General features: G+C 39.5%; 1 protein-coding gene across 3 annotated transcripts in view; it reads left to right on the top strand.

Moving 5' to 3' along the window:
* rhbg (Rh family B glycoprotein) overlaps positions 1 to 18191 on the top strand; it is a 40974-nt gene extending 22783 nt beyond the window's left edge. Inside the window, exons 9-11 of one of the 3 annotated variants that reach the window (XM_061915415.1) lie at positions 4210 to 4283; positions 8748 to 8850; positions 17991 to 18191. In XM_061915415.1, the coding sequence (XP_061771399.1) occupies positions 4210 to 4283; positions 8748 to 8825 (152 nt within the window). In that variant the 3' untranslated portion in view covers positions 8826 to 8850; positions 17991 to 18191. Of the gene's footprint in view, positions 1 to 4209; positions 4284 to 8747; positions 9282 to 17990 lie in introns of those variants that run through there. The other 2 variants (XM_061915416.1, XM_061915414.1) reach the window with 2 other exon arrangements.
* The last annotated feature ends 337 nt before the right edge of the window (positions 18192 to 18528 follow it).

The raw sequence follows: 18528 nt of genomic DNA, 5'->3' as shown, positions 1-18528 counted from the left end.
TAATTTGTAGCACAAACAAATGAGACACGTTTGGGGGGACTTTGACAGTGTTGGGGACTGTTTATGATTAATAACACGTTAATTACACGATAATTACATATTAATAACATAAAAACCATCAAACCTTAATAACTTTAAACTATAATAGTTAGACCAAAATATTTTGCAGCACAAACAGATGAGACCCGTTTGGGGAGACTTTGACATTGTTGGGGACTGTTTATGATTAATAACACGTTAGTTACATGTTGATAACGTAACTATAAAACGTTATTAACTTAAAAACTATAATAAACCAAAATATTTTTGCAGCATAAACAAATGAGACATGTTTTTGGGAGACTTTGACATAGTTGGGGACTGTTTATGATTAATAACATGTTAAATACATTTTAATAACATAACAATGCAATGTTAATAACTTAAAAACTATAATACACCAAAAAAAGTTTGCAGCAAAAACCAAAGAGACACGATTGGGGGTGACTTTGACATAGTTGAGTACTATTTATGAATAATAACACGTTAATTACATGTTAATAACATAACTAAAACTTTGATAACTTAAAAACTATAATAGATCAAAATGTTTTGCACTACAAACAAATGAGACACGTTTGGGGAGATGTTGACATTGTTGGGGTGGGGGAGGGGGGGCTGTTTATGATTAATAACATGGTAATTACATGTTAATAACATAACAATGCAATGTTAATAACTTAAAAACTATAATAGACCGAAAAAGTTTTGCAGCAAAAACCAAAGAGACACGATTGAGGGAGACTTTGACATAGTTGAGTACTGTTGATGAATAATAACACGTTAATTACATGTTAATAACATAACTAAAACTTTGATAACTTAAAAACTATAATAGACAAAATTATTTTGCAGCATAAGCAAATGAGACATGTTTTTGGGAGACTTTGACATAGTTGGGGACTGTTGATGATTAATAACATGTTAATTACATGTTAATAACATAACAATGCAATGTTAATAACTTAAAAACTATAATACACCAAAAAAAGTTTGCAGCAAAAACCAAAGAGACACGATTGGGGGTGACTTTGACATAGTTGAGTACTATTTATGAATAATAACACGTTAATTACATGTTAATAACATAACTAAAACTTTGATAACTTAAAAACTATAATAGATCAAAATATTTTGCACTACAAACAAATGAGACACGTTTGGGGAGATGTTGACATTGTTGGGGTGGGGGAGGGGGGGGGCTGTTTATGATTAATAACATGGTAATTAAATGTTAATAACATAACAATGCAATGTTAATAACTTAAAAACTATAATAGACCAAAAAAGTTTTGCAGCAAAAACCAAAGAGACACGATTGAGGGAGACTTTGACATAGTTGAGTACTGTTGATAATAATAACACGTTAATTACATGTTAATAACATAACTAAAACTTTGATAACTTAAAAACTATAATAGACAAAATTATTTTGCAGCATAAGCAAATGAGACATGTTTTTGGGAGACTTTGACATAGTTGGGAACTGAAATGCTAAAAGTTAAAAACTATAATAGTTGGACCAAAAATGTTTTTACCACAAACATAGCACGAATGAATGACACTATTTAGATTTAAAAAAAAAAAAAAAAAGAAAGAATTCAAAGCATCATACAACTTACCCCGCCATTTAATGACTTCAAAAAACAACAAATGCCATTCCACACTAGGTTAGTGTTTTCAATACCAATTTCATTTCTTTCAATCTCGTCACTACAAAATAATACAAATATGATTGATTGATTGATTGATTTAGACTTTCATTATTAAATTGCACAGTACAGTACATATTCCGTACAAATGACCACTAAATGGTAACTTGTTTAAAGGCCTACTGAAATGAGAGTTTCTTATTTAAACGGGGATAGCAGGTCCATTCTATGTGTCATACTTGATCATTTCGCGATATTGCCATATTTTTGCTGAAAGGATTTAGTAGAGAACATCCACGATAAAGTTCGCAACTTTTGGTCGCTAATAAAAAAGCCTTGCCTGTACCGGAAGTAGCAGACAATGTGCGCGTGACGTCACTGGCGTGAGGGCTCCTCACATCCTCACATTGTTTATAATGTGAGCCACCAGCAGTAAGAGCAATTCGGACCGAGAAAGCGACAATTTCCCCATTAATTTGAGCGAGGATGAAAGATTTGTGGATGAGGAAAGTTAGAGTAAAGCACAAAAAAAAAAAAAAAAAAAGCGACGGCTCCAGGCGGCAGCGGTGGGAGCGTTTCAGATGTAATTGGACACATTTACTAAGACAAAATCTGGAAAATCCCTTATATGCTTATTGTGCTAATAGTATTTTAGTGAGATTATTAAGTCATACCTGAAAGTCGGATGGCTGCGGTGAACGCCAGTGTCTCTGAGAGAAGCAGAGGAGCCAAAATCACAGCTGCAGGATGAGGTCGCGTAATCCACTTAATATCACAATTTTCCCATCCAAAAACTTGCTGGTTGATGTAGAGCAGGGGTGTCAAACTCAAAGACAGAGTGGACCAAAAATGAACAAAGCCGCGGGCCGAGGTTGAACAAATCAACCTTTTAATAGGGACCCAAACAAGTTTTTCAATGAATATTGAACAAGCATGGCTTATATAACTTTATATTGACATACAAAATTGAGTTTCAAATAATGATAACAATAATAATTAAAAAATATCAATGGAATATCAAATCTAATCAAAATTAAAATGTAATGCCTCTTTTGTATTTGCAGACTTCTGTGGTAAATATTAACATTAACTTTTTCCACAGGCTAATAAATTTGAAAATAAAATAACAATGAAAAAAACTACTATTCAGGCCTTTTTACTGCTCAGTTAATTTCGGGGCTCAGGTGGGCGGGGTTGGGTGGGCGGGGTTTGTTGGTTGCGGGGGGGGGTGTATATTGTAGCAGTCCGGAAGAGTTAGTGCTGCAAGGGCTTCTGGGTATTTGTTCTGTTGTGTTACGGTGCAGATGTTCTCCTGAAATGTGTTTGTCATTCTTGTTTGGTGTGGGTTCACAGTGCGGCACATATTTGTAACAGTGTTAAAGTTGTTTATACGGCCACCCTCAGTGAGACCTGTATGCTGTTGATCAAGTATGCCTTGCATTTACTTACATGTGTGTAGAAGCCACATATATTATGTGTCTGGGCCGGCACGCTGTTTGTGAGGAGGAAAAACGGATTTGACGACAGGTTGTAGGGGACACTAAAGGCAGTGCCTTTAAGGCACACCCCTAATATTGTTGTCCTGGTGGAATTTGGGAGAATGGTTGCACCGGGAGAGTTTCATGAGGGACACTGAATTTCAAGAGTCTCTCGGGAAATCGGTGCATGTGGCACAGCCGCTGTATAACACCGGCGGGCCAGCTCTAATGTTAATTTCATATTGCTTCAAGGGCCAAATAAAATTACACGGCGGGCCATAATTGGCCCGCGGGCCAGAGTTTGACACCTATGATGTAGAGAAACATGTTCGCTTGACCGCTCTGTGTTAAAGCTTCACAACAAACAAAGAAACACCGGCTGTGTTTCAGTGCTAAAGGCAGCTGCAATCCACCGCTTTCCACCAACAGCATTCTTCTTTGACGTCTCCATTATTAATTGAACAAATTGCAAAAGATTCAGCAACACAGATGTCCAAAGTACTGTGTAATTGCGCGATGAAAAGAGACGACTTTTAGTCTGTGGTGCTGGGATAAAATGTTCGCTCCAACCGATAACGTCACAAACACGCGTCATCATACGCGTCATCATTCTGCGACGTTTTCAACAGGAAACTCCGCGGGAAATTTAAAATTGCAATTTAGTAAACTAAACCGGCCGTATTGGCATGTGTTACAATGTTATGATTTCATCATTGATATATAAACTACCAGACTGCGTGGTCGGTAGTAGTGGGTTTCAGTAGGCCTTTAAGTCTGGAGTCCACGTCAATCAATTCATGGTCAATCTGTGCTGATATCGTATTGAATCGATCGTTATCGGCCAATACTCAGTATGGGACGGCCCCAAACCGGACCGAACCAACATGATGTGTTTGATATCAGTTTTTTTTAATAACAAAACAAGTTGTTTTCACTGAGGTCTATGAAAAGACAACGATATCACTCCTAACAACTGTGGCCGATACTTGGTTCTCGTCAATCGTAATTGCAAGCAGTTAAAAACACCTATGGTATTTTAGGCTTCATCATGAAGTTGCCAGTCTTTGGCGCGCCCCCCGACACCATCTGCTACGAGGACAGCGTCTACTGGGAGGTAAGTGCCTCTCCTTGGACTCAAGCTCCATGTTGGGTAGTAATGAATCATATTCTGTACTATACCGCCTCTAAAAAAGTACCTAACATTCACTGTAAAGATACCAAGTACAGGCGCGTATCTAGTCGATGCTATTATGATTACGTCGGTATTTTTAGGCATCACAACACCTTCTTTGGTGTTTTTTTAAACGTATATTATGTTTATAAAGTCAGGAAAGACATCCCTGGACACATGAGGACTTTGTATAAGACCAATGTGTGATCATGTTTTTGTATTTTCTGTCAGTGTTAGACTCCTTTAGTTGCTGTTTGTTTTGGTTGCCATGGTTATTCGTTGTGTTCAACCCCCTCTTATCTGAAAGAATGATGCCAGCCGACTGACTGGCAAAGACAAGCTTAAATACTGCCTCTGATTAGTGTTCGCCCACTCACCTGCGTCCCGAGCACTAATCAGAGGCAGTATCTAAGCTCGTCTTTACCAGTCAGTCGGCTGGCGTCATTCTGTCATGAAGAGGGTTCTTTTCGCCGCTTGTTTTGCGAAGTCCGTGTGCATCCCGGGAGAACAAACTCTGCAATAAGCTCGGAAAGCAGGTGAGCAGACGAGCACTAATCAGAGGCAGGTGAACACGACAAGTAACCATGGCAATAAAAACAAACAGGAACTAAAGGAGTCCAACACTAACAGAAAATATACAAAAACATGATCCGGACCACGGATTATGACACCTGAAACGACTTGGTATCAGATTGATGCCCAAATTTGTGGTATCATCCAAAACTAATGTAAAGTATCCAATCAACAGAATAATAAGTGATTGTTACATTTCAACAGAAGTGTTGATAGAGTAATTAAGCAGACATTAACAGTAAATGAACAAGTAGATTAATAATCCATTTTCTACCGCTTGTCTTTAATACAAGAATATGTTACTGCATATGTCAGGAGCTAAATTAAGAGCCTTTGTTTGCTTACTTATGAACTAAAATAAAAGTTGTCTTGTATGTTTACTATTTTATTTAAGGACTTAACTACAATAATCAACATATGTTTAATGTACTCTAAGATTTTTTGTTAGAATAAAGCCTGTAATGCCATTTTTTTTAGGTCCTCTTTATTTTGAAAAGTACCAAAAACTACCGGAAAGTATGGAAATATATTTTTTGCAAAACCAGTAAGTATAGTCGGAAAATGATGTGTTGTTGTTGAGCTCAGCAGAGTAACCATGTAATACTCTTCCATATCAGTAGGCGGCAGCAGGTAGCTAATTGCTTTGTAGATGTCGGAAACAGCGGGAGGCAGGGTGTAGGTAAAAAAGGAATCTAATGCTTAAACCAAAAATAAACAAAGGGTGAGTTTCCCTAAGAAAAGGCATTCCAGCTTAGGGATATGCAGAACTAAACTAAAACTGAACTGGCTGCAAAGTGAGCAAAACACAGAATGCTGGACGACAGCAAAGACTTACTGTGGAGCAAAAACAGCGTCCAAAATGTACACCTGAACATGACATGACAATCAACCATGTCCCCACAAAGAAGGATGAAAACGACTGAAATATTCATGTTTGCTATCGCTCTAAGGAAGACATGAAACTGCTACAGGAAAATACCAAAACATTTTAGAAAAATGTGAAAAATCACCAAAATAGGAGCGCAGGACAAGAACTAAAACACTACACACAGGAAAACCGCAAACAACTCCAAATGATTCAGGGGGTGATGTGACAAGTGGTGATTGTACACCTCTTTAGAGACAAGAGCTATAATGATACATGCTTGGTTATGCTTTAAAGCAATGGTCCCCAAACCTTTTGACTCGGGGGCCACATTGGGTTAAAACATTTTTACCCCAGGGCCGGGCTGTAAGATATGTATCAGGTCAGGAAAAAAAACACAGAGGCTATTTCATCCCTACAAGCCTGTTTCGTAGGTTTCACTGCTCTTCAGGGGATTTTCTAATAACAAAGGCTCCAGCACCCCCCGCGACCACGAAAGGGATGAGCGGTAGAAAATAGATGCATGTACCATAAAATCCTCTGAAGAACAGGGAAACCTGCAAAACAGGGGATTTTATGATAAAATATATAATAAAATACCCTGAAAAGCAGGGAAACCTGCAAAACAGGCTTGTAGGGATGAAATAGCCTCTGTGTTTTTTCCTGACCTAACGTATATTCTGCTCTCTCTCTCCCTCTCTCTCTCTCTCTCTCTCTCTCTCTCTCTCTCTATATATATATATATATATATATATATATATATGTATATATATTTATGAATATATATTGTTTAAAAAAGCATTTTCCCTTTGATAATGTGACATCATTGCGCTCGATATATATATGTATGTATATATATATATATATATATATATATATATATATATATATATATATAGCGCAATGATGTCACATTATCAATGGGAAAATGCATTTTTAAACAATATGATTTGCCTGGGTGGCTAGAAGACACCAATAAAATGGATTAGAAAAGGACGGATTTAAAAAACGTTAAAATACAAAAATAAAATTCTAATTCAAATCGTTTAACTTGGGACTTTCCGTGGGATGTAGTTTGGGGACCCCTGCTTTAAAGTCATAGCCAACAATTGCGACAAAAACGACTTTTTACTGTCAACTGAGTTTCATTTTTAATGATTTCTGCTGGTGGTGTGCCTTTTGGATTTTGGCCCTTTGCTCAAAAAAGGTCAAAAAACACTGGACTATACCAATTGTTTTAATACAGTGTTTCTTAACCCGGGTTCATTCGAACTCTAGGGGTTCGGCGAGTCCGCCTTAGGGGTTTGGGACACACCCGACTCATCGTGTAAATAAAAACTTCTCCCTATCCGCATTTTATGGTATGGTCCCACTGACACACACTTCACAGGAGCCAAGCGTGCAGATTTTAACAACATTTTTAATACTTATAGATTTTCTCCAAGTCTTTCACCCGCAGAACGTGACTTTTCAGTCACGCCCGTATCCTCTCTCCTCAGCTGTGTCTCGCCGTCAGCACATGCCCCGCCCCCATCGGATGGTGCTCGTCCTCAGCATCATAGACAGAGGCGGTGACCTTTGCAAACAATGTTTCCTCTAATTTTCCATATGCGTTAGCATACGCAAAAACTACTTGAGCATTCATTGGCGGACATATGAACGGCATCAGATACGCACACTGCGGCCACACCAGCAGCACACCTACCCCATCCATCCATCCATCCATCATCTTCCGCTTATCCGAGGTCGGGTCGCGGGGGCAACAGCCTAAACAGGGAAACCCAGACTTCCCTCTCCCCAGCCACTTCGTCTAGCTCTTCCCGGGGGATCCCGAGGCGTTCCCAGGCCAGTCGGGAGACATAGTCTTCCCAACGTGTCCTGGGTCTTCCCCGTGGCCTCCTACCGGTTGGACGTGCCCTAAACACCTCCCTATGGAGGCGTTCGGGTGGCATCCTGACCAGATGCCCGAACCACCTCATCTGGCTCCTCTCGATGTGGAGGAGCAGCGGCTTTACTTTGAGCTCCTCCCGGATGGCAGAGCTTCTCACCCTATCTCTAAGGGAGAGCCCCGCCACACGGCGGAGGAAACTCATTTCGGCCGCTTGTACCCGTGATCTTATCCTTTCGGTCATGACCCAAAGCTCATGACCATAGGTGAGGATGGGAACGTAGATCGACTGGTAAATTGAGAGCTTTGCCTTCCGGCTCAGCTCCTTCTTCACCACAACGGATCGGTACAACGTCCGCATTACTGAAGACACCTACCCCAAACCTGACTAAATACCAAGTTAAATGTTTTATTATTATAATCAAATGAGAGCAGTCATTTCCATGGGATATTTTTCTAATATAACATTTTGTTTTTCATTAGCTGTGTACTAGTATTGCATGTCTGGGTGGGGGAAAATAATTTGTACCCCTTTCTGATATCGCATTTAGTTCCCACTAAAACATTCACATGTTGCACAATGAGATGTAAACATGGGATCATGTGCACATTCCTGTAACTTTCTGTTCATAAAATATACCTTTATTAGTATGTTTTTAATACAATAACATCATTTCATAGTCAATATTTATGAATCAGGATTGCATTAAGAAAAGAAACGTGTTTTTTTTTCACTAAAGAAAGGTTCGGTGAATGCACATATAAAACTGGCGGGGTTCGATACCTCCAACAAGGTTAAGAACCACTATCCTAGTATGAGTAAGCTTGCGTTGAGTAATTATGGCCAGCAGAGGGCAGTGCGGCATTAAAAAAAATTGAATGCGCGTAGTATGACTAAATGGCCAGTAGGTGACGCACACCTCTACAGCGTGACGGCATCACGCATGTGGACTTTTTTATTTTATTTTAAAGTCACTCCCTCGGAAGATGATAGATAAAAAAATAAATAAATAGGATGCCGTCACTAATTACCCACAATGCACCACACTTATTGTTGTATTCACTACTGTTTGTCTTCCAGGTGCCCGGGGCCGAGGAGGGTCACGACGACCAGCTGACCACGGTGGTCTCCGCGGAGAGCGAGAAACTCAACGGTTAGACGGACGCATGCGCGCACGCACCTGGTACGTCATAGCGTAGGTTGCGCAGGTACATCTGCATGTCCCCCCCCCCCCAAAAAAAAAAAGAAAATAAAAGGACAGTAGTACAGGTTTCCACCGCTAGAGGGAGACGTGCTGCCGGTTTGCCGAGCGATCGTGACTGAAAGATGACGTCAGCACGCAGCCAGCCCACACCAAAGACTCTTCTAGAAGTTTAAAAGTTACACACAAACGTCTTTCTCTCTAAAAAAAAAAAAAAAAGGACTTTTAAAGGTCCTACTGTTTTATTTTGTATTATCCTTTACTGTAGGTCAAGGGTTTTCTGTTATTATCGGTCCTATTCAACTGTATTGTCATTTAATCGGCCCTAATTGTTTCAAATTTTGTATGCTTTTTTTTTTTTTTTAGGCTCAACGATGTGTTGACTTTTTCCCAAAATAAACGGTTTAAGCGTGTGACAGCTGAATCATTTTTAATAACGTGCATGGAAAAGGAGTATGTATGCAAATATATTGTAAGTAAGAATGTATAGGCCAGGGGTGTCCAAACTTTTTGACTATATATATATATATATATGTTTGTGTGTGTGTGTGTGTGTGTGTGTGTGTGTATATATATATATATGTGTGTATATATATATATGTGTGTATATATATATGTATATTTGTATATATATATGTATGTATATATATATAAATATTCATATACGTATATATATATATATATATATATATATATATATATATATATATATATATATATATATATACACATATATATGAATTGTCTGTTGACACTTTGTGTTGGTTTGATTTTTTTGCATCATGACTATATATTTATGTATATATGTATGTATACATATATATATATATATATAAATCAAACCAACACAAAGTGTCAACAGACATTTTATATATATATATATATACATATATATATATATATATATATATATATATATATATATATATATATACACACAAAGTGTCAACAGACATTATATATATGTATATATATATATATATATATATATATATATATATATATATATATAATGTTTTTGACACTTTGTGTTGGTTTTTTTTTTTTTCATCATGACTAGGGAAGGTTGTTTGCTCAGGGTCATATAAGTTAATGCTAAATTAAAGGTCACTGACCTGACCTACACACGCTGTCCACTAGACGACGACATAGCAGCAGCACCGAAATGGTCAGACTCACAAAACGAATGCAATCAACCTGTGGGTAAGATTCTTATTAAAGTCGGGCCGTCGTTTGGACACCACTATGTAATATTATAATACTTGGGGGTGTTGCGGGAGGCAACGCAATCAAGTGCGAGCGTGTTATGAAGACGGCTGCTCGTCATTAATCCTTTCTTGTCTTAAAGACTTAATGAGTGCCTGGCAATGGCGGCGGAAAGGGTTAATGCCGGCGCTCCAGACGGGGTTTGTCTTTCGCCACTTAATTAACACAGTTTCATTTTCGGGGATCAAATAGACCGAAAAAGCGGGTGTCCTCGTTAGATACGGCGTCCTCGGGGGCCCGCGAGTATGAGGGCTGATTAGTGCTCCTCTCCTTCTTGTATTAAAAGTATCCATAAGCTGTCCTTACTGACGACACGTGCAAAGTCTGCCAAGGCGAGAAAGGGGCCTCGCCGACGGCCATCTTGGCTCTCCTAAACAGGATATCTTCGGTTTACAAGCTACTTCCGTCTAGGTCGGAGCTCGAATCCAAATGAACAGGACTCCAAATAGAGTTCGGTCATAACCAAACATGAAATACAACAGACCGGAAGTGTCAATAATGAGACCACTACACTGCTGAGTAGTTTCTCAACTATTCTTCAGAGAGATAGGGAGAGTCTTTAACATGTTTCAAATCATGCATTGCAATGGATTTAAATAAGTGTAATTTAGAAATGTTTTAAATAGGGTTTGACTTTTTCATAATATACACAAAGTTTGTGTTTATGCGAAACCGTGAGTGTTGACCTTTATGTTAGTTGCATTTTTTTTTCCTTACACCATGACTAGGGAAGGTTGTTTGGAATGTGTCATATCAGTAAATACTGTGCTATTGTCTCAAAGTCCTTTCTTGGGTCATCGATGGGATTTACTCACAAGATGGCAGCAAATATGTAGCATTCGGAGACCTCCCGGTATTTAGGATTCATTTGATAGCACTCCGGTGCTATTCTTTGTTGAACTCATGACCTCTCGCGGGACAAATTGAGAAGAGTGGGCCGCACTCGGCCCAAGGGGCATAGTTTGGACACTACTGGTCGAAAACCCCTTGCGTGACTATATATATATATATATATACTCGCACATATATATGTGTGTATATATATATATATGTATATATATCCATCCATCCATCCATCCATTTTCTACCGCTTATTCCCTTTCGGGGTCGCGGGGGGCGCTGGCGCCTATCTCAGCTACAATCGGGCGGAAGGCAGGGTACACCCTGGACAAGTCGCCACCTCATCGCAGGGCCAACACAGATAGACAGACAACATTCACACTCACATTCACACACTAGGGCCGATTTAGTGTTGCCAATCAACCTATCCCCAGGTGCATGTCTTTGGAAGTGGGAGGAAGCCGGAGTACCCGGAGGGAACCCACGCATTCACGGGGAGAACATGCAAACTCCACACAGAAAGATCCCGAGGCTGGATTTGAACCCAGGACTGCAGGAACTTCGTATTGTGAGGCAGACGCACTAACCCCTCTGCCACCGTGAAGCCCACATAGATATGTGTGTATACAAACCCCGTTTCCATATGAGTAGGGAAATTGTGTTAGATGTAAATATAAACGGAATACAATGATTTGCAAATCATTTTCAACCCATATTCAGTTGAATATGCTACAAATACAACATATTTGATGTCGCTAGTGAGTGTGCCATTCACTCATTGAAGCCTCATTTTCGACTGTTTTATGTTATTATTAATGCCTTAATTTAGAGTGAATTCCTGATTCTTTCTCTCTCTCTCTCTCACACACACACACACACACACACACACACACACACACACACACACACACTTGTATTTGTTACCTTCTTGAGAATTGAGAAAAAATGCCTCCCTCTTTAGGACCACCCTTTCTAGATACATAACCATTAATAATATATACATACTATGCAAATATAAAAAAGCGTGTCGTGAAAAATGAGTTGGATTTTCACATGAAAAAGGTCACAATTTCACAAGAAAAACTTTTAATTTTGGCAGGACTATTGACAGTTATTTGGTGACGAACCCCAAGATGCAGAGATTGAGGCAGGCATTGAATGAGAAAACATGATTTTATTAGATACTAAGACAAAACCAAAACCAAAAGGGTACAAACACAAAGCGCGCACAAGGTGGCTAATCAAACAAAAGGAGCTAGCCTGGGAGCTAGAAAATAACGAACAGGAGCTTAGCGTGGAACCTAGCAGGTAGCGAACAGGCAAACAGATGTCGTACTTGTCTAATGAAAAATAAAACATAAGCAGGGAACAAAAAACAGTAAGCTACAAACATCAACTGAATACAGCTTACCGCTACGCTGCAAAGACAAGGTACGACACGACAGGAGCAATAACACATCACAAGAGCGACTACACGTGACATCGACAAGACAATACAATGATCCAGCAACTGACACAAGACAAAGTAGGTACAAATAGGAGCGGGCTGATTGGCAAAAGGTGTGGCCAGGTGCCAATCAGCCGCAGCTGAGGAGGAACACAGCACTCAGGGAACAAGACAGGAAACTGACAAAATAAGAGCACTAGACAGGAACTAAGGACAGGAAATACTAAACACAAAGGAAACAGACAAATGCAGAGAAAAAAACTAACACATAGACAAACTGTCAGGGGAAAGCCTGACAGTTATAATAAAAGTCGTAATTTTACTCAACACAAGAATGTGAGTGTGAATGTTGTCTGTCTATCTGTGTTGGCCCTGCGATGAGGTGGCGACTTGTCCAGGGTGTACCCCGCCTTCCGCCCGATTGTAGCTGAGATAGGCGCCAGCGCCCCCCGCGACCCCAAAAGGGAATAAGCGGTAGTAAATGGATGGATGGATGGAAGTCAAATATTTACAAGAGAAACGGAACATTTGTGCTATATTATCACAAAACTCATAATTTTACTAAAAAAAAAAAAGTCACTATTTTATATGAACAGCAACAAAAAAATTGGCAATATTGTGATAAAAGTCTGAATTTTATATGACAAATGTCAGCATTTTGCATTGAAAAGTCCTAATTTTACATAAAAAAGTCATAATTTTTGTAGAAAAGATAAAATGTGTGTGTGTGTGCGTGTTAGGGCCCCCTGATGTAGATAATGTAGTTTTGATCACCCCCTTGTAGTCGCCACCCCCCCAACCCCCATACCCGCCACCCCGCCCCCGGGCGGCCCCCCACTCCCCCCTCACCGGCTCGGCGATGGTAGGACGGTACGTGAACAGGCGCCGCAGTCTTTTCCCAGGAAGCAGAAGACAGGTGGTCAGCTGTTTGCTGAATAGTCGCCGCCGCTGAAGAGCGCCATTGAGCCTCATAGTGCTAATTAACATGCCGCCTAAAATAATTGTGATTATGCTAATTGTCACGAGTGTTAAAGCCCCCACCCACAAACACAGGAAGGTGCCATGGTAATTGGCTGGGTGAAAATATCTTGACTAATAGTTGCTAAGATATATTTCTTTAAAATGATACACACAACTCAAAAAATGATTACAAATCCTTTTAATCCATCACACTCTCATTTTTTACACAATTTTATGCAGGCACCGTGCAGGACCCTACTTGCGATACTGATATCAAGCGATACCAATACACGCAGCAGCTTTTACTCTCAGTGATACGGTAAAAACAATAAACCGGTATCGGTGACGAGTTTCTTCCCGTATCGCTGAATAAACGTCGCGTGGGACTCTTCCATAAGCGTGATATCGGATTGCACGTATCGATGGAAGACACCCAAGTCCCCCCTCGCATAAGTAACACTTTTGTGTGGTGTTGCTTCCTTATTTGTCATTATTCAAAGCTGCTTTTGATGTGTAGCAGTGGCAGCTGAACTGAATGTGTCATAATAGCGTATCAAAAAATGCAGATAGCAGTATCGGTAGTACAGAATTTCCCGACCTAATTAGGAACCGATACCAAAAAATACCCGTACCCGGTATACACGAGCAGTTTGATTGTAACGCGCATCTTAGTTGCAGTTTTCACGATCAAATTTGGAGGTGTTTAGATTGCCATGTAAAATCGCTAATGCTAACGAGTAGCAGGTATATGGAATGTACAATGTAAGTTAGCATTGAGGTAGTGAGTTTTGAAAAGTGAAGGCTTACTTTTAGATGCTTTCTATCAGGCATGCCGGCTTTCTTGGCATGTAAAATTACAACATAAAATCTCATTTTAATGTAACATGTTCTGTTAGTATCGTACTTATCACGAGGGATACATATCGTTAACAAAAACAGCGTGCGTGACTTTAAGGTACTTTTGAGGAGAAAATATTGTTGTGTTCCCAAATTTTGTGTGGTGTTGCTGCCTGATTTGTCATTATTCAAAGCTAGTTTTAACACTACTAGTAAAATACAAACACACACACACACACACACACACACATACACACACACACACACATACATATATATATATGTATATATATATATATATATATATATATATATGTATGTACCCCGCCTTCCGCCCGATTGTAGCTGAGATAGGCGCCAGCGCCCCCCGCGACCCCAAAAGGGAATAAGCGGTTGAAAATGGATGGATGGATATATAGGTATATATGTGTAAATATATATATATATATATATATATATATATTTATACATACACACACATGTATACGTATATGTATGTATGTGTATGTATATATATGTGTGTATATATGTATGTATATATATATATACTGTATATATACACTGCGATGAGGTGGCGACTTGTCCAGGGTGTACCCTGCCTTCCGCCCGATTGTAGCTGAGATGGGCACCTACGAATAAGCGGTAGAAAATGGATGGATGGATATATATATATATATATATAAAAATATATATATATATATACATATACATATATACATATACAGTATATACATACATACAGTATATAAATACACAGTATATACATACATATATAGGTGTTCATATTATATTAATATAAATGATAATATGTATGTTGTATATTATATATTATACATATCATATTATATTTATAATAATCCTTAATATAGGTGGATATTAGGAGTATGTGTCAGTTCGACTCTTACCGTGTGACACCCTCCTCAAAGTTTTGTAGTCAACCAGGAATATTAAGCAGCCAAAACTCGCCAAACATTGATAAGTGTGGAGAGTGTTTTACATTTTTCCCATAATGCATTGTAATGGATTTAAATCGGTGTACTTCTGATTTTTTTATATTTTCAAAAAATTTCCAAAAGTTGTGATAATTTTATGTGACCATGTCTTTTGGCCTTTTGCGTTAGTTCGATTTATAATATTTATTTATTTGCACCATGACTAGGGAAGGTTGTTTGCATTGCGTAATACCAATGCATACAAATTGGCGCCAAAACAGCAGCATATAGTCTGGGTTTTAAAAACAAGTAGAATTGAGTCCTTGCTAAAATAACGACGTCACGCGGGCCAAATTGAATACTCCAGGCCTTTTTTTCTTCCTGCGATAATGCTACCTGTGTCATCAACATGTATTAAAAGACATGTTGATATCATTTACATGGCTACATCTGCAACAGTATCCCACAGCCCCAGTCGCGAGTGGGAACGGGACGGTGTCATCAAGTGTTTCTTTCTCACAGTCGGCAGATTATTCCCCAAACAAAAGCGGACTCGTCAGCGGCGCAGCGGCGTGCTGGGAGGCTGCGAGCCGCCGCCGCCAGATCGCGGGCCGAGCGTGCAGGGGTGGTGTCGTGAGAGAGCGGGGTGCAGGGGCCCACCACAAAAACGCAGGAAGTCGTTGAGCTGGAGAGGTTTTTTAGCCACTTGACTGAGGGGGGGGGGGGGGGATTGTCTCCATAAGCACGAGTGCTCCAAAGTGCTTCACTCCGCGGGAAAACGGCGAGGCGCGTGAAAGGCGAATCGACAAAAGCAACGATGCCCACGAAGTGTCCCCCACCCCTGCTCCGCTGTGCGGACCCCCCACAAACTGGAAGGTGTCCGCTAACACAATAAACACGCACATTATTCAACCGAAATAAAATAATCTGCACTGAGTCATAACAGCTGCGGCGAGCGTTGCTAACCCCCGAGCTAAAAGTTATTTTCTTCACTCCCAAACCTGCTAATTGTAGCCATTAATCCTGACTTTCTCATTTCAATAAAAAAAAAAATCCATTTCATATTCAAGTGTTTTATATATTGATCTCCATCTATCCATCCATCCATTTACTACCGTTTGTCCCTTTTGGGGTCGCGGGGGGGTCGCTGGAGCCTATCTCATATTGCTAATCAATTTGAATGTATTGTTATTTATTGCATCTATTTAATTTTATTTTGAGTATCAAGTTGATTAACCTCTTAAGGCCCAGGCTGTTTGTTTACATGCTTTTTTATTAAATTTTTCTTTGCTATTTGGGCTTATTGGACCCTCATTAGAATAAAAACTAAAAATCATCTTTTGATATAATGTACTTAGTCCGTAAGTACACAAACGTGTACTTCATGTGTAGTGACATGCTAATTTAAATGTTTACACCCCCCCCCCCCCAAAATTCCATTATATGTTATACTCTCCTGACACCACCAAATGGCAGTATAAGTGTCCACATACGTGGCCATAAGACCCCAATTCAGTAGTGTACACAATTTTTGGAAATAAGAGCTAAAAGGTGCTGTCCACCCATGTGGCCACTCAGGCCTTTAGAAGTTAAGTCAGTCAAAAATGTGTTCATATTTTAAGTAAGGCGTTATTATCATTTTTCAATTACATGCAAATTGATCCACTTTCAATCATTTCTGTTGGAGACAAAACATGTTAATAAAGTTATCCTAACCCTAACCCGGGATCAGTAACCCACGGCTCTGGAGCCATATAAAGCTCTTTAGTGCCACCCAAGTAGCTCCCTGGAACCATTTTTTTTTTTAAAGATGGGGGCGGGAAAACATGCAAAAAAAGCAACAGTTTGTTTACATGCAAAATCTTCCACTCCTTTGTCTAATTTTGTCCACCAAACGTTTTGTACTGTGCGTGAATGCTCAAAGGTGCGCTTTGTTGATGTTATTGACTTGTGTGCAGTGCTAATCAGGCAAGCTAATCAATGCTAAAATGCTATTGAAGCCAGCCGTACGTACGTCATTGTGCCTCGTTTGTAGGTATATATGAGCTAATTTAATATCGTTTAGTTTTATCCATCCATCCATCCATCCATTTTCTACCGTCTGTCCCTTGCAGGGTCCGCTTTGTATATAATTTAGTTTTGCATGTCTCATGTCACATTTTCTGTATGTAATATTGGCTGCATTTCTGATAGTTGTTTATGTGCCATGTTGTTCCAGACCACAGCAAATATTACCAAGCTTGCCAAAGATTGTAATACATCTATTAAATGAAGATTTATTACAAGATGTATTACAGCCTGCCATTTCCTTTAACTTGGACACACACCTTTGGTCATTAAAAGCCATTAATTTTCAGGATTTATCTCACCTTCTACATAGCTTCCAGTTTACTAATGGTTTCTAATGTTGTAAAAATGTGTAGAATCAATATTAAATTAGAACATTTCTGTCAATGAAGATTTGCTTCAATAGCCTGCGAAACATAGTCATTTTGATAGTAAGCTAATACAGACACTTACATCATGTGTGGCCTTCATTATAAGACTTATATAAGACTTTTAAAGTCATTTTGATAGTAGGCTAACATAGTTAATATAGACACTTACATCATGTGTAGCCTTCATTATAACACTTATATAGGACTTTTAAAAACATTTTGATAGTAGGCTAATATAGCTAATATAGACACTTACATCATGTGTAGCCTTCATTATAACACTTTGTGGAGAGGCGGAGCCGGCGAACGAATGGAGAGGCGGGGCGTGCCGGGAGCGACGCCACAATCGAGTTCAGGTGCATGGATCGCGCACCGGTAGACAATTACTGTATCTCCTCTCAGTGTATAAAAAGGGGAGAAGGAGGAGAGAACAAGGAAGAAGGAGTTGGAGAACCCGCAGCACCTGCAGCGCACGAGCGAGGGAGAGCAAGACGGCGACGAAGACGCGGCCGACTGAAGAGCGACACGGAGGAGCGAGCAGTGTGAGCGACGACGGTGCAAAAGACTTTCTTTATTTGAAAAAATAAACAAGAGTCACACCTGCCCGAGAATGTCCTTCCTTGGTTGTCCATGGAACCCGCACGACGGCCAGAGTCCGTCACACACTTATATAAGACTTTTAAAGTAATTTTGATAGTAGGCCTATATAGCTAATATAGACACTTACATCATGTGTTGCCTTCATTATAAGACTTATGTCAGACTTTTAAGGTAATTTTGATAGTAGGCTAATATAGGAGATTGTAGCTGAGATAGGCGCCAGCGCCCCCCGCGACCCCGAAAGGGAATAAGCGGTAGAAAATGGATGGATGGATGGATAGACACATCATGAGTGGCCTTCATTATAAGACTTTTAAAATAATTTTAATAGTAGGCTAAT

Source organism: Nerophis ophidion, linkage group LG11 (assembly GCF_033978795.1).
Source record: "Nerophis ophidion isolate RoL-2023_Sa linkage group LG11, RoL_Noph_v1.0, whole genome shotgun sequence".
Lineage (NCBI taxonomy): Eukaryota > Metazoa > Chordata > Actinopteri > Syngnathiformes > Syngnathidae > Nerophis > Nerophis ophidion.
The sequence above is the reverse complement of the archived record's forward strand: the minus strand, read 5'-3'. Positions and strand labels throughout refer to the sequence as shown.